At 60.9% G+C, this 19636-nt stretch overlaps 2 protein-coding genes across 5 annotated transcripts; both read right to left on the minus strand.

Moving 5' to 3' along the window:
* Positions 1-909: 909 nt before the first annotated feature.
* Positions 910-8505, minus strand: ABCB6 (ATP binding cassette subfamily B member 6 (Langereis blood group)). 3 transcript variants are annotated; one of them, XM_054208821.1, is made up of 20 exons: positions 8431-8505; positions 7256-7787; positions 6913-7050; positions 6437-6626; positions 6135-6227; positions 5696-5888; positions 5488-5609; positions 5292-5401; positions 5137-5202; positions 4882-5007; positions 4717-4793; positions 4548-4611; positions 4365-4450; positions 4192-4249; positions 3906-4010; positions 2226-2400; positions 1803-1915; positions 1596-1690; positions 1325-1393; positions 910-1224 (listed from the first exon to the last, which is right to left on the minus strand). In XM_054208821.1, the coding sequence occupies exons 2-20, from the start codon at positions 7769-7771 to the stop codon at positions 1098-1100; spliced, it is 2523 nt and encodes an 840-aa protein (XP_054064796.1). In that variant the 5' UTR covers positions 7772-7787; positions 8431-8505; the 3' UTR covers positions 910-1097. The 3 variants fall into 3 exon arrangements, 2 of the variants coding, with proteins under 2 accessions (XP_054064796.1, XP_054064795.1); XM_054208820.1 differs by lacking the exon at positions 8431-8505 and having other exon boundaries at positions 7256-8143; XR_008467692.1 differs by lacking the exons at positions 910-1224; positions 1325-1393; positions 8431-8505 and having other exon boundaries at positions 1803-1953; positions 7256-8150.
* A 2630-nt stretch (positions 8506-11135) lies between these two features.
* On the minus strand, positions 11136-19633 carry ATG9A (autophagy related 9A). 2 transcript variants are annotated; one of them, XM_054208818.1, is made up of 14 exons: positions 19471-19633; positions 19079-19122; positions 17677-17741; positions 17229-17390; positions 16984-17125; positions 15283-16031; positions 14766-14919; positions 14363-14542; positions 13235-13480; positions 12721-12941; positions 12192-12309; positions 11776-11998; positions 11490-11632; positions 11136-11405 (listed from the first exon to the last, which is right to left on the minus strand). In XM_054208818.1, the coding sequence occupies exons 1-14, from the start codon at positions 19571-19573 to the stop codon at positions 11400-11402; spliced, it is 2556 nt and encodes an 851-aa protein (XP_054064793.1). In that variant the 5' UTR covers positions 19574-19633; the 3' UTR covers positions 11136-11399. The 2 variants fall into 2 exon arrangements, with proteins under 2 accessions (XP_054064793.1, XP_054064794.1); XM_054208819.1 differs by lacking the exons at positions 16984-17125; positions 17229-17390; positions 17677-17741; positions 19079-19122; positions 19471-19633 and adding an exon at positions 16475-16670.
* Between the last annotated feature and the right edge of the window lie 3 nt (positions 19634-19636).

Consider the following 19636-nt stretch of genomic DNA (forward strand, 5'->3'; position numbering starts at 1 on the left):
CCTCAGCAGTGACTTGACTGGGCCGGCATCGCTCGTACGGGAGGACTGCATCTGCCTTCCTGCTCCTGGCTGCTCTCTGCTGCCATAAACTCTCCCAGGGCCCTGGTTTATTGCTGCTGGGGCAGGAACACCCTCCTTCCAGCTATGCTGCGGGGCGTGCCCTCCTGGGGAGCAGCAGCACAGAAACCCTTCTTGCAACTGCAGCCCTGAGCCTGGAGCCAGCCCTTCCTTGCTGGTGTTTGGAGCCAGGAGCTGGGGTGCCAGGGGCTGCCCTTGGGGTGGGGGGGATTCTTACAGCGGGGGATGTAGCCGTGCAGAGCAGTGCTGTTTTCCCACTCCCTCTCTCGAGCTTCCCTGCTGGAAGCGCTCCTGCCTGTGAGGCTGCGCCCAGTTCTGCGCAGGGCTGGGCTGTCCCGCTCTGAGCAGCAGCATGCAGCTGGGGGGGGGGGGGGGTTATCTGCTGGCAGTGCCTCCCCGGGGCGGGAGGTGGGATCAGGCTGGGCTGAGGGAATGCTGAGACTTTGTCAAAGCGCTGCTTGGGAGAAAATAAAAGCATAGCGCAAGCTGCGGAAGTGCTTTGGGGGAGCTTGGTGTCCAGCCCAGAGTGGTGCAAATCTGCAGATGGTGGCATGAGGAGGTGCAAGGGGGAGGACATGTGGAGGTGAAGCGGGCACCAGCTGCGCTTCATCCTTCCTTTGCCACTGGAGTGCAGCCCCCCCACCATGCTGGGATGGGGCAGGCGCTGACAGCCTGCTTTGCCCCTCGCCCAGCTAAGCCCAAGGAGCTCAACCTGCCGTTTGACTCCACGGCACAGGCAGGAGCCCTGCCTTGACCCTGCCCAGAGCACAGCCCCCCTGGGCGGGGGGTCCTGCAGGCATGTACCCTGCCCAGAGCACACAGGCACGGAGCTGGGAAGGACCTGGTTTAAGAAACTACACAACAGCAAAACAAAGGAGTACAAACGTAGTGGAGTGTCCAACCCAGCCCCTGCAGCTCCTGGGGCATGCACGGCCCTGGCCAACAGCTGGCAAAGGGGTCCCTGGCAGTGCGGGGGCCTGGGACCCGGGTCAGTGTCACAGCAGAGTTCCCGCCCGTGCTCATGGACCCTTCTTGCTGCCTGGAGGCTTCTCGGTGCGGCGCTCCTTGCTCTCGCCCTCGTCCCCAGCCTGCTGTTGCAGCCACATGCCGGCATACACGCCACCCTTCTGCAGCAGCTCCTCGTGCCTGTGGGGAGAGCGGAGGGGTGCAGGGTCCCGCGCTGGCCCCAGAGCCGAGGAGGGGGTCCCCGAGGGCAGAGGGTGCCAAGCCCTCCCCCTGTGCTCACCTCCCTCGCTCCACGATGCGCCCATCCTTGAGCACCAGGATCTGGTCTGCGCCCACCACGGTGGAGAGCCTGCGGGTAAAGGCAAGGTGTTAGCCTGGCTGAGAGGGGAGAGGGACCCGGGGCGGGGGGGTTTGCACAGTACAAGGAGCCACAATCGCAGGGGCCGTCACCTCCTGGGCAGGAGGACAGGTCTGCAAGTCCCTGTGCGGGGGCTGGCTGGCTCAGAGAGCTCAGCACCTCCCGCATCAGCTTTCCCACCCCCCATCCCTACCTATGTGCCACAACGATGGTGGTGCGGTGGGCGCAGACCTTGGCCAGGGAGGCCTGGATGTTCCGTTCGGTCTCTGTGTCGAGTGCGGACGTGGCCTGTGGAAGAGGCAGGGTGTGGGGAAGGGTCGCGGGCAGCGCAGGCAGCTACTGGGGCAGGGGCTGCTGCTGCAGAGCCGGGCGAGGCTGGGCTGGGGGCCGTGGCCGTTACCTCGTCCAGCAGGATGATGCGGGGACCCTTCAGGATGGTGCGTGCGATGGCGACGCGCTGCTTCTCCCCCCCGCTGAGCTTCAGCCCCCGCTCCCCCACCTGGGTGTTGTATCCTGCAGGTACAACGGCAGGAACGTGCTGCGCTGGTGCCCTACAAGATGGGGATGGGGACCAGGGCTCTGCTGCATGGCGGGGGGTCCTGCCGGGACCACGTTGCTGCCTGCCACAGCCTCAGCCCATCCCTACCCAGGGCTTCATTTAGCCCTGGGGGGACGGCAGGGGGAGGCAAAGCAAGGCAAAGGTTGCACGGGTGTCCCCGTGGGGGATGTCACGCAAGGACACCCATGAGGGCAGCTACATGATCATGGGGGACACCCTGGGACTGCAGGGGAGGGCAAGGAAGGGACTGCCGGGGGTTCTCACCATCGGGGAAGGAAAGGATGCGGTCGTGGATGTCAGCAGCCCGGGCTGCCTCCTGCACCTCCTGGTCAGTGGCCAGGATGCGTCCGTAGCGGATGTTGTTGGCGATGGTGTCGTTGAAGAGCACCGTGTCCTGGGGCACCACCCCAATGTGAGCGCGCAGCGACGCCTGCTTCACCTGGGGAGGTGGGGGGGAGGGCTCAGCCAGACCTCCCCCAAAAAGACCCCCCCCCCGAAACCACAATCCTACCCCTCAGCTGTGAGCCCAACACACCATCCATAGGGTGTCTGCTCCAGGGTCTCCCCTGGACCACAGGCACCTCCACCCTGCCGTGGGGGGACCCTGCCAGTGCCCCAGCTCTTCCTGGGGAGCCCTGGCCAGTCTCCAGCAGTTCAGCCCAGGGGTCCCACAGTTGCCCCACTCACCCCACTGACAGCATAGACATCAACCATCAACGGGGCTGCAGGGGCTCCGTGCTCACCCCTGCCCTGGGGAGGTGCCAGTGCCCACAGCAAGCGATGCTGTGAGGCCCAGAGTCACAGAATCACAGAATTGCCTAGGCTGGATCATCAAGTCCAACCATCAAGCTAACTCTGACAAAAACCATCACTAAACCATGTCCCTAAGCACCACGTCTACCCATCTTTTAAATACCTCCAGGGATGGTGACTCAACCACTTCCCTGGGCCGTCTGTTCCAATGTTTGATAACCCTTTTGGTGAAGAAATTTTTCCTAATATCCAGTCTAAACCTCCCCTGGTGCACCTTGAGGCCATTTCCTCTTGTCCTGTTACTTGGGAGAAGAGAGCGACCCCACCTCTCTACAACCTCCTTTCAGGTAGTTGTGGAGGGCGAGAAGGTCTCTCTTCAGCCTCCTTTTCTCCAGACTAAACAATCTCAGCTCCTTCAGGTGCTCCTCATGAGACTTGCTCTCCAGACCCCTCACCAGCTTCATTGCCCTTCTCTGGACCCATTCCAGCACTTCAGGGCCTTTTTTGTGGTGCGGGGCCCAAAACTGGACACAGCACTCAAGGTGGGGCCTCACCAGTGCCAAGTACAGGGGGACAATCACTGCCCCAGTCCTGCTGGCCACACTATTCCTGATACAAGCCGGGATGACGTTGGCCTTCTTGGCCACTTGGGCACGCTGCTGGCTCATATTCAGACAGCAGTCAACCAATACCCCCAGGTCCTTTTCCACCAGGCAGCTCTCCAGCCCCTCTTCCCCAAGCCGGTAACGCTGCATGGGGTTGTTGTGACCCAGGTGGAGGACCCGGCACTTGGCCTTGTTCAACCTCACACCATTGGCCTCGGGCCGTCAATCTGGCCTGTCCAGATCCCTCTGTAGAGCCTTTCTACCCTCAAGCAGATCAACATTCCCACCCAACTAGGTGTCATCTGCAAACTTACTGAGGGTGCGCTCGATCCCCTCCTCCAGGTCATTGATAAAGATATTAAATAGAACTGGTCCCAGTACTGAGCCCTGGGGAACACCATTTGTGACTGGCCACCAACCGGATTTAACTCCATTCACCACAACTCTTTGGGCCCTGCCTTCCAGACGGTTTTTTACCCAGTGAAGAGTACTCCTGTCCAAACCATGGGCAGCCAGTTTCTCCATAAGAATGCCGTGGAAGCCAACATCCACAGCCCCCAGGTCCCTGGAGGCCTCCCACCCTCACCTGGGAGATGTCCTGCCCGTCGATGCGGATGCAGCCACCCCGAACGTCGTAGAATCGGAAGAGCAGGCGGATAATAGTGCTCTTCCCCGAGCCCGAAGGTCCCACCTGCATGTGGAGGTAAAGGGACTCAGAGACACCAGAGACCCCCAGTCTGCTGGAGGCCAGGGGCTGGGCAGGGAAGGGCTGGCCCCACTGGGGGTCTGTCCTTCCCACCCCCATATTTCCCAACCTTCTTCCCCCATCCCATCCTCCAGCAGTGAACCCACACCCGAGGTCCCGCTCTCACCAGGGCCAGGGTCTGCCCAGGCATCACAGAGAAGGAGACGTCCTGCAGGATTTCTTTCCTGGGAAAGGGAGATGGAGAGGGGCTCAGGGCCACCTCCGCTGCCCCACATCCCCATGCCAGGCCCCATAGCCCAACTCGTCCCATCCCACCACCCTGTGCCCGCTTCGCCGTACCCATCCACGTAGCTGAAGTGCACGTTCTCAAACTCGATCCGCCCAGCCTCCAAGCGCAGGTCACCAGCATTCACCGCATCCTTCACCTGCCATATAGTGAGATGCAGCCTCAGAGCCAGCCTGTCCCCAGGGCAGGATCACAGGACCATGCCAGGGAACGAGGTCTGGGAAAGTGGCACCCACCTCCTGCTCCTCATGGAAGAGCTCGAACATGTTCTCCATGTCTACAAAGGAGTTCTGGATCATCCTGGAAGGGGGAAAAGTTCAGAGGGAAGGGTTTGGGGGAGCACATCCTGACCCAGGTGCCCATGAGGAGGGCGATCCCAGGCACCCTCACAGCTCCCGGCGTTACCTGTAGTAAGTCCCGAACCAGTTGAGTGGTGTGTAGAGCTGGATGATGTAGGTGCCAAAGAGGACGAAGTCCCCCACCTGGAAGGGACAGGGGAAATGTGTCCATAACCGACAGCCCCAGGGCCCCAAGGCGGCCAGGTGCTGCCCAGGCTGGCACCAGCTTTACCTGCAGCTTATTTTCGGTGACAAAGTAGGCACAGAGCAAGGACCCCGCCAGCAGCCCCAGGCCGATGACCAAGTTCTGAGTCTGGTTGAGGAGGCCCAGCGAGGCGCTCACCTTCCATTCCGAGACCTGGAAGAGGCAAGGTCCTCTGGGATGCTGCCGCCTCCAAACCAGACCCACGGTGAGCTCCACGCTCCCCGCAGGTGCCCGTGAGGCTCAGCTCCTTCCTCCCTGGTGCTGCTGCTGAGCACCCTGTACCTGGTACTTGACGATGGCATCGTTAAAGCGGTTCACCTCATAGCTCTCCGCATTGTAGTACTTCACCTGCAGGACATAGAGCTGGGGTCAGTGTCTGGATCAGCCCCCTCCCCAGCGCCAAGCAGTGCTCAGCTCCCCGCCACTGCCTACGGTACCGTCTCAAAGTTGAGGAGCGAGTCCACGGCCCGGGACTTGGCCTCGTTGTCCCGCGTGTTCATGTCCCGCCGGTACTTGGTCCTCCACTCAGTGATGAAGATGGTGAGAGCTGTGGGCAGCAGGGGGCTGTGTCAGCAAGTGCCTGCTGCCCCACAGCCCAGCACGGCACCCCCGCACCCCAACCCCCCCACTCACTCAGGTAGAGGCTCATACACACAAAGATGATGAGGCCGAACCAGGCGCTGAAGACCGAGGTGAAATATACGATGCCGATGACGATGTCCGCGATGGTGGGGACGATGCTGAAGACGATGTAGCTGGGGGGTGGGAAAGGGGATGGAGCATCAGCCTGGCCCGGTGGGGCTGCCCGGCCGCCCCCCGCCTGCCATGGGCACGCTCTGACCTGAGCAGGCTGTTGATGCTGCTGGTGCCCCGGTCCACGCTGCGCAGAACCTCGCCGGTGCGACGGCCCAGGTGCCAGCGCAGGGACAGCCCGTGCAGGTGGGCGAAGAGCTGCACCTGCACCTGCCGGTTGGTGAACTGCTGCACCCACACCCACAGGAAGGTGCGCAGGTTGCTCACGAAGCCGGTGGAGCCTGCGGGGCACCACGGGACCATCAGCGGGGACCGACGCCACCGGGGCACACGGCCAGCTCAGAAAGCCCAGCTGGACAAGAGGGGTTTGGGATGGGGGTCTTCCCGCTGCCCCCAACCCTGCTTGCTGCTGCCAAGAGAGAGCAGCAGTGATGGGGGCATAAGGGCATCCCTGAACACCCCAGCCCCAGCACGATGTGGCCCACGTTGTCTCTCCCCAGTGCCCCGTCCTTCCCAGTGGTCCTTACCAGCACCTCCGCCCTGCAGGAACTTCAGCCCCACGTAGATGCAGACAGTCCAGGCCAGGGTGTGCCAGGGAGCGCCCACCGTCAGCTCGTTCACTGGGGAGCAGGTGGCATGGGTCAGGGCGGAGGGGCAAGGAGCATCGCCGGGTGCCCCATGGGAACCAGCCCCAGCACCCAGCGCTGGTCCCTGACCCCATGGACCTTGCTTCTGCCAGGTCCCTGCTGCCCCCCAGGTCACTCGTGACACCCCCCAGCACTTTGTGATGCCGCGAGCAGCCTCACACACTGATCTTCAGGCACCTCACCAATGTTCTTGTAGTAGATGGGGACGAAGACATTGATGGCCCGCTCCAGCCCCATGAGTGCCATGCAGAACAGCACCAGCCCCTGCAGCCGGTAGTTGCCCCTCGGCCACATGTAGGGCACCAGCAGCCGCAGCTTCCTCCGGAAATCCTTCCAGGTGGAGGTGGTCCCACTGGCGTCGGGCAGGAGCGGCTGGGAGAGAGCAGAGCGAGGGGTCACTGCCCCGGCACCCCAGGCCAGCTTGCAACGGCCCCGGGGAACACCCCACCAAGAAAACCAGCCTCATCCTCTCAGGGTCCCTGGTCCATCCTCCCAACAGTGTTGCATCCTGCTGACAGCAGGCAGGGAGCTTCGGCAGTCCTAAACCTCACTCTGTCCTGGTCTCCCGAAGATGCTGATCCCAGGGCAGCTATATTTCCATTGTGTCCCCAGCTCCTCCCCGGCCACATCCCCAAACTGCTCCAGCCCTGGGACTCACCTGGCTGTTCTCCACGTCTCGCTCCTCCTCGTTGATCAGCAGCATGTAGGGCTTGCGGGGCAGCCCCGGGGCCTTCATGCCCAGGATGAAGAGCATGAACGTGCAGACGTAACGCAGCAGCCAGAAGCTGAACTGCACCTGGATGGAGAGCAGGGGGTTAGTGCTGGGCTCGGGGCCGAGACATGTGGCAGACGCATGGATGCAACCCGGGAGCATGCAAACCGTGGCCATGGCAGGGCATGGCATGCACATCCCACCCCAGCACCGCGATGCTGCAGCCTCCCCCAGCAAAGGGCCCCGTCCCCCTCCCCAGCCCACAGCCTCCCCAGCCTCCCCACCCCACCTTCTGGTTGGTGTCCTCCAGCGCCCACCACCACAGCGGGCTCCTCCAGCACACCAGGGTCAGGTTCTCGGCAGCGAAGGCCAGAGCCCAGAAGAGGAGGAGGACGGTGCCGTGGCCCCGCGTCCGGTCGTGCGCCAGCACCCGCGTGTGCTCCAGCTGCAGGAGGGCGACGGCACAGCCCCAGCTAAGGGCCCAGAGGCAGGCGTGCAGCAACATGTACCCGTAGAGCCGTCCCGGGCCTCCCACTTGCCACAGCAGCCCGCCGAAGGGCTGCAGGGCCAGGAGCAGGGACAGCAGGACCTGGCTGTGGTAGAGGCGGGACCGGGGGATGTACTTGGGCTCCATGGCACGGCCGAAGCGGACGTAGCAGGCGTACTGCAGGGCGCCCAACAACAGGCAGACGCTCAGCAGCACAGTCGGCACTAGCGTGAAGAAGAAGCAGGGCTGGAAGCCCTGCTGGACCCAGGCCTGGGCGATGGAGCTGTTGCCCTCACAGTAGCCCCCCAGCACCGCCATCCTGGTGGGTCACCGGCTGCGGAGAGAAGAGGGGCTGGAACAAGGTCTCGGGATGGACTGTGGGGCAGGGCTGCAAGGAGGGACCCTCGGGGGGAGGGACACTCGTGGGGACAGGGGCAAGCACCACTGGACACAGACACACGGGGACACACACGCAGCCATGCACACAAGCTGGGCCAGTTCTGCAGGGGGACGGACATGAGCACCGGCACAGGATCCGCTTGTGGGGCCTGGCAATGCCCTGGGCAGGGGGGTAACACTGCACCGGGCCCCCCAGAGCCACCGGGGCCCTTGTGGGTGCAGTCGGACACGGGGAGACAGAGAGAGCCGCGGGGACAGGAAGGCAGCGGGGTGCTGGGACGGGTTTTGAGCTGGGGGAGGGCAGCAACGGGGGCAATGCAGCGGCGGGGGGGGAGGGCATAACGCAAGGGGATGCACGGGGAAACGCTGGGGGATGCAGCAGACATGCAAGGGCAAAGGCGGGGACACGCCTGGGGACACGCACCGGGGATCGCACCCGCAGAGCGAGGGACAGGCCGGGGCCAGGCAGGGGCCGTGCCGGGGCAATGCCCGGCCGGTGCCGCCGCCGCCGCCGCTCGGCCCCGGGACAGGCGCCCCCGGCCCCGCCGCCCCCGCCCGGTCCCCTCACGCCCACTCACCTGCCCCGGCCCCGCCGGCCCCGGCCCCGCTCCGGGCCCCCGCGCCGCCGCCAGCCGCCGCCAGCCGGGCCCCGGCGCCGCTCCGCTCCGCCCCGCTCCCCGCCCCCGCCGAGCTCCGGCGGGCCCTCCCCGCTGCCGGCACTGCGCCCTGCGGCTGCAACCCCCCCGGGGGGGGGGACGGGACCGGTGTGTGTCCCACTCCTCCCCGCCCCCGCCGGGCCCCGGTGCTGCACGGAGCTGCGTCCCCCCCCCTCTCCCCGAAGAGATGGGACCGGGGAAGGTGTCGGTGGTGCGGGACGAACTCCCGGCTCGGGAACCAAAGCGGGGGGGGTTCCCCGAACAGGTGGCACCCCCCTTTATCGCCGCCGCCAGCCCGGCCCTGCGGTGCCGAGATAGCTCCCCCCGCCCCGGCGAGGGCCCTGCCCGCGGCAGAGGTCAGGCAGGACGTTCCCTGCCATCCCAGGGATAAATATAGCCCCTGCCACCCCCCCGCGGCCCCCGGCACCGAGCTGCGGGGAGCTCCCGGCCTGGCAGGCACCTCGCAGCCTCCTGCCGCCATGGCAGGCACCGGCAGGTCTGGCTCCCTCCGTGGGCAGGTCCGGGTGGGCTTCACGGTGCAGTGGGACAAAGGGAGACTCGGAGGCGGGCAGGGATGATACAGCCCATCTTTATTAGACAGCCATACAGCTGTACAGCGAGGGCACGGGGGGGTGCGAGACCGCGCTTCCCGGGGACCCCCCGCGCCCACACGTCCCGGGGAAGGGAGATGAGGAAGAGTGGCTTGCCATGCACATGGGACACCAACGACACAAGCACAACATGCGGCAAGGGCTCCTGCCCGGCCTGTCCCCTCCTGCCAGCCCAGGGAAAGGCACAAACTCTCCCCTGCCTGCCCCAGGGCACCGCCAGCCTTCGGCAGCAGCTCCCCGGGGAAGCCCAGAGTCAGCGTCCCGCAGCCCCAGGGAGGATCACCTCCCTGCAGAGTATGCCACTGGAGAGCTTGGCTTCCTGGGAAATTTGCTTTCAGTTTACCTTCACCATGCCATGCCAGCCCCAAGACGGAGCTGCTGCGAGGTCGTTGCGGCTGGTCGTCCATGGAAGGACCCCAGGAGCACCCAGGCCCATGGTCATGCTGTCCGGCTCAGTCCTGACCCCAACAGTGAAGAGCTGAGCTGAGCCCCATTAACACGTGCCGTTTTGTCTCTTACAGAGCCCAGAGCAGTCGCAGTTCCGCTCCATCCCTCCCTGTCATAGCAGGGAACCTACCACCCCCAAAGAGCCTGCCCCTGGGTGAGCACCCTGGCCCTGCTCATGCCCTGGCCACCCGGGGGCAGGTAGCCCAGGAGCAGCCGGCCCAGGCTCAAAGGGCAGAGGGCGATAATCCTGGCAGGGGAGGAAGGGCGGCCATGGACTCCCAGGACAGCAAAGGAGGGCCTGCAGTGCTCGCAGAGGGCATGGCAAAAGCAAGGATCCCCTCCCCAAGGCAAGAGGAAGGAGGGAGGGGGAAAGCAAAGCCTGTCAGAGGTTAGCGGGGATGCAGATCCTCACAAGCTGCCACCGGAAGAGGAGGGAAACCAGAGCCATGGTGGGAGGGTCTTTGTCTGAGGCCAGGCTGCACAGCCAGGATCCTGATCTCCTCCACCTCCACCACCCCAGGGCCGGGCTGGGGTTTGTCTCTCCCTTCTGGGTTCAGGGCACCCCTCCTTGCCCACATCCCCCCAGGCACAAGCCAACTGTTTGATATGTGGTTTCCACAGCAGCCGAAGCCATGTTGCAAGCAAAAGGATGGTTTCAGAAGGGAAGGAGGAGCTGGGACCCCCCAGGTGAGGTGTCAGATGCACAGAAGCCTTTGCCTGGGGAAGAGGAAAGGCCTGATACCACAGAAACAGACACATCAGGAGGACAGACCTGATGCACCACAGCCTGGGCATGGGGAAAAGGCCTTTATCACACCTGGGGGAAGGGAACTGATACACAGAGCACAAGACCTTGAGGGTGGGCGCCGAGGGGGCTGCGAGCACTCCTGGGAGATGCCGGGCTGCCCCACCTCGGGGTCTCTTTGGCACTGCAGGAGGGCCCGCTAGCAACCCGCATCCCCTGGGTGCCGTGCATGGGAGAGGATGCTGCTGCCCTAGCCCAGACACGGCACGGAGGCCGTCAGCCGGGAGGGATGTCAGGGACCCAGGACTTCCACCCCACCGACCCTTCCTTGTGTGCAGGGGGATGGGTCAGCTGTCGAGAGAGTTGGGGAAGAGCTGCAGCATCCCCAGATTCCATCCAGAGCTGTTCCCACCAGCTCTAGATCCCACCCCTACCCACACCAGCAGCAGCCGGGACCCATCCCTCTGCAAGGTGCTGGGGCAGAGAGGTGGGCAACTGCCTCACTGCTGTCCTGCTCCGGGATGAGGGCCACAGCACTGGTCCTCTCTGGGAGGGCAAACATTGTCCTGGGCACCTCCCCAGGGCTACAGGCAGGGCAGATGTGGTGCTACAGGCTGAGCTAGACAACCCTCAACAAGTCCTGCCATCATTTTGGAAGCAGGTCCCAGCTCCGGGCAGGCATCTGGAGCTGGTGGCATCTCACATCCCTTTGAACAGCAGCTGTTGCTGCCACCTCCAAGCCAGTCCACAGTTCCCCAGTGCTAGTCCTGTCACGTAGCTTTCGCAGGCTCTGCAGCGATCCTCCAACATGGACGACACAGATGTGAACACAGACACATGTATGTACTCACACACGCATTCACCCCACAAGAGTCAGAGTGGTGTTGACTTGACACACGGCTGGACACAAGGTGCCACCGCAATGCCACCGGCCTGGCAGTTTTGTCTCTTCGGCAATTGATGGCAATAAAATGGAGCCCAGGACTATCCCATCCACTCAGGACGGGAGAAGAATCAGGCTGACGCCACATCCTGCTGCCCAGGCGGCTCCCAGACTGCAACCCCCACGAGATCCCCAGTATACAAGGCTATACCTGCAAGACAGAGAGGGCATGTGGCACCTATTGGGACCATCCTAAGTACACGTTTCCCCTCTCAGCCACAGCCTTCACCCCTACCTTGTGGATCTGCGGTGGAAGCTCATCCTCTGAGCTCTCCTCCGGCACAGGCTCTGGGTGTCTCGCTGACTGCCCATCCTCAGCCCAGCCTCCCAGAGGGAGGCGGGAGAAGTGTGATGGGGCTCTGTGTACTGTGCCTGGGTCTGCAGGAGAGGCAAGGAGGAAGATTAGTTACCTGGAGGACTGTCAGTCTCTGTGGGCCGGCAGGCAGCTCGTGCCAGTCCACACAGGGCATCAGTTATGGGGCTTTGACCTGGAGCTTGGACATCTGCCCTGACTCTTGTACCTGTGATGCCACCGTATCGCCGCTGGAAGCCGGTCTGCAGCGTGGCCGTCTCTTCAGCAGGCTGCCGCGGCGAGGAGAAGGGGTAGCTGGCAGAGCGAGGGATAGGGACGGGGGCACCCCGCTGAGCATCCAGCTCCTCATGGGCGCTCTCCCCGCTCTCGTCACTCTCTCGCCGGTGCCAAGTGTGCCGCTCGGGCTCCAGCTGGGCATGCTGCTTGTGCAACTGCAGGCCAAAACATGAGTGAGTCAGCTGTGTGGGAGAACCCAGATACCTGAACACACCCTCTCCCCAGCACTGTACACAGACTGGTCTCAGCTTTCTCACACTGGTATCCCAGTCACTCCAGACAGGGCACCCCAGTCCTGCCTGCCCTGGCCCCACACCCCTCTCGCTGGCCCAGCTCCGGGCTGCTCACCTCATGCATGTAGAGTGCGTGGAGACTCATCTCGGTGGAGGCGTACTCCGACAGGATCATGCTCTGCAGTTGACCCTCCCAGGCGCTGCTCCCCGAGCTCACGGTCCTCGCATCAGCACTGCCATGGGACATACAAGTGGTGTTTGCTGCCCAGGTACCCCCCACACCACCCAGCCCCTCTCCGCTCTAATGTCAGGCTTGCGGAGATCCACTCCTGGGCTGGGCAGGAGCAGGCCCTCTGTAGCACCTCCCCAGATGCACATGGTGACTAGTCCTATGATGGCACTTTCTCATCCCTACCACAGGTTTCTCACCACTGTGGCACCTACAGGAGAACACCAGAACCCCAACACTTCCTTTGGGGCTAGCCTAAGCACCTGGGCCTAACTCTGCTTATGAACATGTCCCTTGCTGTCCCCGGCTGCAGAGACAAATGTCACTGTGCACCTAGGACAACAGGATGGCAATTGGACAAGGGTTTAAGGAATTTGCAAGGTGTCCGGCCGCCCCTCTCCAGCCTGCAGCTTACCCAGAGGCCGTCATGGCACTGGCTCCCCGAGGCTGGGCTCCCTCTCCATCCCTTCCTGCCGTCTGGAAGCTGCTGGGAGGCTGCTGGGCAGACTGGAGCGGGGAGAAGGAACGCAGGGCTGAGGCCACTTCAGAGAGATGGCGGGAGGCCTGTCCATCCCGGCCCATGTGGAAGCCCAGTACTGAGGAGCCCGCTATCACATTGGCAATCAGGCTGTGAGGCTGTAGGGTAGGGAGGGAGAGAATCACTGTCGTGTGCAGATGGAGGGCTGATCCCCACCAGCGGCAAAGAACTGAGGTACTCCAGCTCTCTCAGCCCCTCTCTCACTTCTCAGGGTCCCAGGACAGCCTGCTGCCTTCTCTAGAAACCCAGCAGCAGTCCCAACTAGTGCGGATCTATCACATTTGCATCCCCAGATATAGCCCAGGCAAGGGCAAAATTGCCCAGATTATCAGTTTGCCAGCACCCTGCAAGAACCCCAATAACACCTCACATCCACCCCAGCACCCAGCACCTCTGACTCCGACTGCAGGGACTGGATGGAGCTGAAGAGCGCATTTTCGGGGAGCACAGCCTGCTGAGCCAGCGCCACGCTGCTGTCCCGGTGCACCCGCTCCTTCAGGAAGCCGATGAAGGCCGTGCTCTCGCGGGGCGGCTGCCACTTGGGGTTGGTGATGGCAAAGTGCATGAGGGACAGCTCGGTCTTGCCGTCCTCGGCCTGCTGGTAAATGGAGGCCTCCGTCTTTCCTGCTGACATCCACTGCGGAGCACAGACATGTAATGAGGGACAGGATCTGCTTTACATCCCCACAAGGCTTGGGAATCCTGCAATCAGTCTGGGGAAAGCATGCAACACCCAGCACAAGCTGGGCCATGGTTCCATACGTGGCAGGTGCTACACCAAAAGCCCCACACAAGTTCAGCCCTCACAGCCTGGGGAAGAAGCAGCAAGCACAGCATGTTCCACCTCCACCCCAGAACATGCATCACTGGAGAGGAACTGGAGAGACAGGGACTCGTCACAAAATACGAAGCTGAAAGCCTCATCTTGCACTCTCCAGCTCACAGCAGGAGTGACTACAGCCAACAAATGACTGTTCTTAACCGCTTCCTGCCACAGTGAGTCCACCCTCTCCCTAGATCGTGGCCCTGTCACTAGGGAGTCTTTCCTGACAACCTAAATTCCCAGGCACAGGAAATAGATGGATCTCCTTTCCCTCTGCACTAGATTTTACATAATGGAAAATGCTTCCCATCTGCCTGAGGCTGCCTGTCTCCTGGGCACAAGCAGCCCAGCTTCTTTAAGCCAGTTCTCAGTGGTCACCCTTTCTAAATGCTCAAATATCCCCATTTCTCTCTCCTGAGAACACAGGACTCTTGGTTGTGAAGACAGGCAAGAATATCAAATAAAGAAATAACACAGCCTGGTTCACAAAATAATAGGTTAATCACAGCTGGGCCACAAGAGCCTTCTGGGGCTGATGACCTGTGTTGGCAACCACAGACACCCACCACAGAGGCAGAGGCAGGTGGCTGGGCTGTGGGCTGCCATGATCAGAGAGTTACAGCCTCTCCTGCGTCTAAAGGACCAGACACACTGGTTGGGAGCCCAGGCTACTCTCTCACTACCCACAGAACCTACCGCTGGGTGGCCATGCTGGCGCACATCCATCTGGGCAAAGGAGCAGGTGTCGCCCACACCCACCACCTCCACAGTGAAGTTGCGGAAGAAGTCAACGATGTCCAAGGACTTTGGACGCAGGCAGATGATGAGGATGAGGGGGGTAATGATGGGACTCAGGAGCTCCTCCAGGATGAAGACCTGAGCACAGAGATGATAGGCTCAGTGCAAGCTTCAGAATGTCAAAAAACCCACAATCCCCAAACAAGCCCCTAGCTCCAGCCTATCTTCTGGGGCAGGGTGTCTCTGAGAAAGCTGAGTTGTTCCTCTGCCAGTCCAGGAGCTGCTCAGCTCTGTGGCAGCTTCTTACTCCTGCAGGTATGGGGGTGAGTCCCCACCCCAGCCCTCTGCAAGCCAAGCTCACCGCTTTGTACTGGAAGAGCTGGGCAAACTCATCCCTGGTTTCGTAGCGGTGGGCATTGCCCTGCCAGTGGTCAGGCATGTAGTGTATATGTGCCAGGATGACTCGCAGCAGCTGCTCTGGGCAAAACACCAGGTGCTGGTCAGGGATGAAAGACCTGTAGGACAGGACAGGGAAACATCACAGCATCACACCTCAGTTCCTGGGAGATGTCATCTGGTGACCAGCCCGTATCACAGCTCCACCTGTAGCGTTCCAGCCCAACCCAAACCTTCCTGCCAGCCCAGCCTTGGGGTGTTGCTGGAGCTATACATATCCCTCATATCATACAACCGCTGCACCCAAGATCATCACTACTCCCTCTTCTCCTGCCTGCCCTTGACTCTCACCAGCCATGCCCTTCCCTCGGGCAGATTCACATCCGCTTGCAACCAAAGTGCACGTTTGCATGGATGGTTGTCAGCCCCACAGCTCCCCACAATGCTGCCAGGTGCACGTGGGCAGCACAGACCCACCTCACCTGCACACCGTGATGCCCACCCCGAGCAGGGTGACTGTGGTCAGGACGTGCTCGACCGCCAGCACGTCCTCATCATAGATGGTGAGAGCGATGAGCACAGCCAGGATGGAGCCAGCAAAGAAGGCCACGTTCTTGGCCACGATGGTGAGAAGCGGGGAGATAAAGCAGTTCATGTACTTGGAAGCTGGCTTGTACCCCTTGCTGAGGCGTGAGTGCAGTTCGTGATCCAGCTCGTTGAAGTGACGGAGGTAACAGCGGCCGTAGAGAGACCAGCAGCGGGCACCCAGGCTGCCTGGCTCCCGCTTCAGGATCTCTGTGTAGCTGAAGAAGGCGTAGAGGATCTGCCAGATGAGGATGAGGGGGCAGAGGAGGAAGTTAGCAATGCCAATCAAGAGGATGCGAGTGCTGAGCTTCTCAGCCAGCTCCAGGCGGTTCCCAGCCCGCTTGTACTCAGCCTTCAAGCTCCACTCATTCTCAAAGAGGGAGCCGGGCCCCCAGAAGAAGATGAGCTCAAAGTTGTACTTGAGCCCACGTGTGTAGAAGACGGTGTCTCCCAGCAGGGGTAGGCGGAAGCGGATGGGCAGCAGTGACTTGTTCACCATGGCCACCATGTAGTTCTTGAAGCGGAGGATGCGGTGGTAGATGTCCAGCTCTGTCAGCTCCTTCTTGTGGATGCAGATCTGGTGCTCCTTCTGGATCTGCACGATGCGGGCCTGTACCTCCTGCCAGGTGTAGTAGGGCAAGGTGGACTGGAAGGGGGGAAGCAGGAAGGTTAGGGGCAGGGTGTGTCCAGGGACAGAAGCTGGGCTGAGCCCACTCGACAGCAGGACCCAGCGCACCCCTCAGGGTGCTGATGAAGCACAGGCAACACCAGGAACACGAGGCACCTCCCTGCACCACTTCAGCCTGCAGTGAGCAAAGCCCATACCTTGCCCCGGTGCCCTTTACCCTGAGATCAGTGCAGATGACTGTTTCCCAGTCACGCACCAGCTGCCTTGGAGGCACGAACAGAGCTCCAGGCTCCCATGGGTCCTCCCAGAGCTGCCATTTGAATTCAGCAGGGTGATACAAACAGGGGAAGGGACTTAAGCAGTGTCCCAGAGGGAGCCTGCGGAATAGCTGGGGACAAACCAAGCCTCTTGGTTCACCCCACCTTTCTCAAGAAAGGTGTCTCCTCAAAGGATGCACACACCTTTTGATGTTGTCCATCAGAGCAAGGACTCTGGACTAGGATATATGTGCAAGCCTCAAACCCCATCTTCGACACACCGATCTCCAGTGTGGTCTCCACCAACTAGGCAGCTCCGTGCCTCAGTTTCCCCCAAAGTGAAAACGGAAGACGACGTTGTCCACAACCCAAGGAGGTATGAGGGTACCCTCGTTTATGCCTTCTCTGTTGAAAGGCATCACAGAAAAGGCCATGACTGAAGAATAAACATATTGGATGGCAGATGGCAGAGGTGTGTGCCAGCAGGCAGAGAAGCAGGCGGGGCAGAAAGGGGTTAACACAGAATAAGCTGGCTGCTGGAGAAGAGGCTGAATGGAAACCTGTGCAGTTATGAAGCAGAGGGAAGAGTGCTCTGGTACAAGGCTCTCAGAGAAGCTGTCTCCAGAGAGCAGTGAAGGCGCTTCTCACCACCCAATAAATGCCTTCTGCGTCCCTTAGCGTACCCGCACATGGCCCTTGGCCCAGCTACTTACCATGGGAATTTTGAGGGCATTGATGTAGAAAGAGTGAATCTCCCAGTAGCAGCAAATGTTGTAGATAAATTTAACAAGTCGGTGGATCCAGAAAACCCCAGCTATCACCAGGATGCAGATGAGGAAGCTGTTTGCCTGGATTCTGCAAGCAAGAAGAGGCAAGTAGTGGGAGACAGGCCCAGGCAGGTACCCTGAGTACCTGAGAAAGCAAGAGCAGTGGCTATCATGTCCTCCGCTGCCCCTACCTTGCGCTGCAGACATTTGGAGGCAGGAAGGCATCTGGCAGAGTCACCTTAATGGGCTCACTGGGATGCTGGCTGTGATTTACTGCTTTGTTGGCAAAGAGGATGTCGTAATCAACACAGCTGATAAGAAAGGTGGTAAATGCCACCACAAAGATGAACTGCCTGTGAAAAAAGGGAGCAGGCATGAGGGAATCACCCTTCTGCCCCTCAAAACATGAAGCAGTCAGAGTCACGTGTCATGGAGATGCATTCCCACAGCCATGGTGTCATGGGCACCAGTTCCTCAAAGTGGAATGCAGGTTTGGGGCATGGAAAACCCTAACAAAGGGGAGACAGGACATCTACAAAGGGAGCTTTCCCGCCCAACCAGCTGCAGGAGCTCAGTGAATTCCTGTGGCTGTTCCCCAGCAGCTGTCACAGCCCCAACAGAGAGGGAACCTGCACTTACATGAGCTCAAAGATCTCTCCAATGAGCATGCAGGTGAAGCCATTCTTCTGATGCAGGTTATAGACGTGAAAGCTACAGTCAAGGAGAACAGTCTGGAGACCCCTTCCCTCTGATGAAGGATGGAGAGGCTTCTGTCCAACTGGCATCTGCGGCTCCCCAGCCAAGTCTCCCTCCACCACCAACAGAAAACCTCTCCCACCCCTACTCATCAGCAAGCTGGTTCCCCACTGCAGGGAAACACACTCTGCCCAGGTAAAGCACAGCTGGGATAAGAGGACTTGGCTCCATCCAAGCTCCTTTCTCCCCACAGCCAACACTCAAAGGGGGATTCTGTCCCAGCACACAGCAGAAACTCTGCCTGCCCTCAGGCTGCTCAAGGGTAGAGTGGGACAACACAGAGACAGGCAAAAATGCATTTAATACCCCTAGCACCTGTGACAGGTACCCCCTACTCCCAAAGCCTGGTAATGTAGTTAGCATACCTAATGCCATTTTATAAGGCAAACAGCCATTCTCTGTGATCGAACAGGTCACCTATTATTTCCCTTTCCCTCATTATCAGGCCCTGAAGGTCCTGTGAACCAAGTAGACAAACCAAACAGATTTCTTCTTCCCCTCCTGACTGGCCTCAAGATTCCTGGGCACGAGGCTGATTACTCCCTTCCATGCCAGCCTTGAAGGTCCTAGGCACCCAGCCAACCCAATGGCAGTAATGACCCCGTCACAGAACAGGGAAGTGTAACAGCACACAGAGCACTGTCCACAAAATCAAGGAGTTACAAGTCCTAAGTGGGAACTTGGACCAGAACTGCTGCTGGACAGTGAGACCCAGGGCTGTGCAGCAGCCAGTGACACCCCCAGTGTTGTCTGTTTCCTCTGAGGATTGAGTGACTCATATTCTTTCATATGATTTTTGAGTCTAGATTATGATGGTTATACTAATACAGCAACCCATGTCTTAAAATATGACCGGACCTGCTGACAGTCCAGGCAATTAGAAACCATAAGCTAAGTCATGCTATAAAATTATGTACTATGCTACTTGTAAAATTGTACTACACTGATTCTGCTTACGGAAATCCTGTGCTACTCTGATTATAAATGCTATGCTACGTCAATAATAAGCTCCTGTTATGAAAATAAAGCTTTAATTATAACCACAACTTAGTACCATCATCACTCTGCCAAGGACGCCTAAAAGAACCTGTCTGTCCCTAGTTTTGAGTGACGGCACTCCACAGGCACAGGGGTTCTGCCATCCCCCAGCCTCTCTGGAGCGGTGTGGTGTCCTAGGGGAAGGGGCAGACGCTGCCCCAGCTCCGAGTTACACCAAACCCCGTGTTTCCACTAGCACAGAAAGCCCAGGAGACGGTGGGGTACATCCGGCCCTGCGAAAGGATATGCGAGAGAAGAAGAGGTCAAGGTTCTCGATGTGATGCCACGGAGCTGAAGAAGAAGAAGCAGTGCAGAGTGAGGGATCGCGACAGGCACAACCCCACCTCGGCTGTAGGACCGGTTTGGGGCCTCGGGGGGCCCGGGGCCGGGCCCCCCGAGGCCCCAAACCGGCCCCACAGCCCCGGCTCCCCTCGGTCCCTGGCTGCTCCCCCCAACCCCAACCACCTGCACCAGCCTGGATCTGCCCCCCTCTCCCCGCAGCCCGGACACCACCGGTCCCCGAGGCCTCTGCCGCCTCACGCTTCCCCACCCGACTCCCCTCAGGCTCAGGCTGCCCGGCGGCGGGGGAGCAACGACCGGGCAAGGCCTCAACCCCCAGTGCCCGCTACCGCCGCTCACATTTGGCGCCTTCGGGGACGTGGACGAGCAGGTCGCCGCCGCCGGGGGGTGACTCGGTGGAGGAGCTCTCCAGGCGCTGGTACTGCGTCTCGAAGTGGGCCATGGCGGGGCCCGGCCCCGCGCCGCCGCCGCCGACACCGGGCCCGGCCCCGGCCCGCTCGGCCCC

The sequence above is a fragment of the Rissa tridactyla genome, chromosome 7 (assembly GCF_028500815.1).
Source record: "Rissa tridactyla isolate bRisTri1 chromosome 7, bRisTri1.patW.cur.20221130, whole genome shotgun sequence".
Lineage (NCBI taxonomy): Eukaryota > Metazoa > Chordata > Aves > Charadriiformes > Laridae > Rissa > Rissa tridactyla.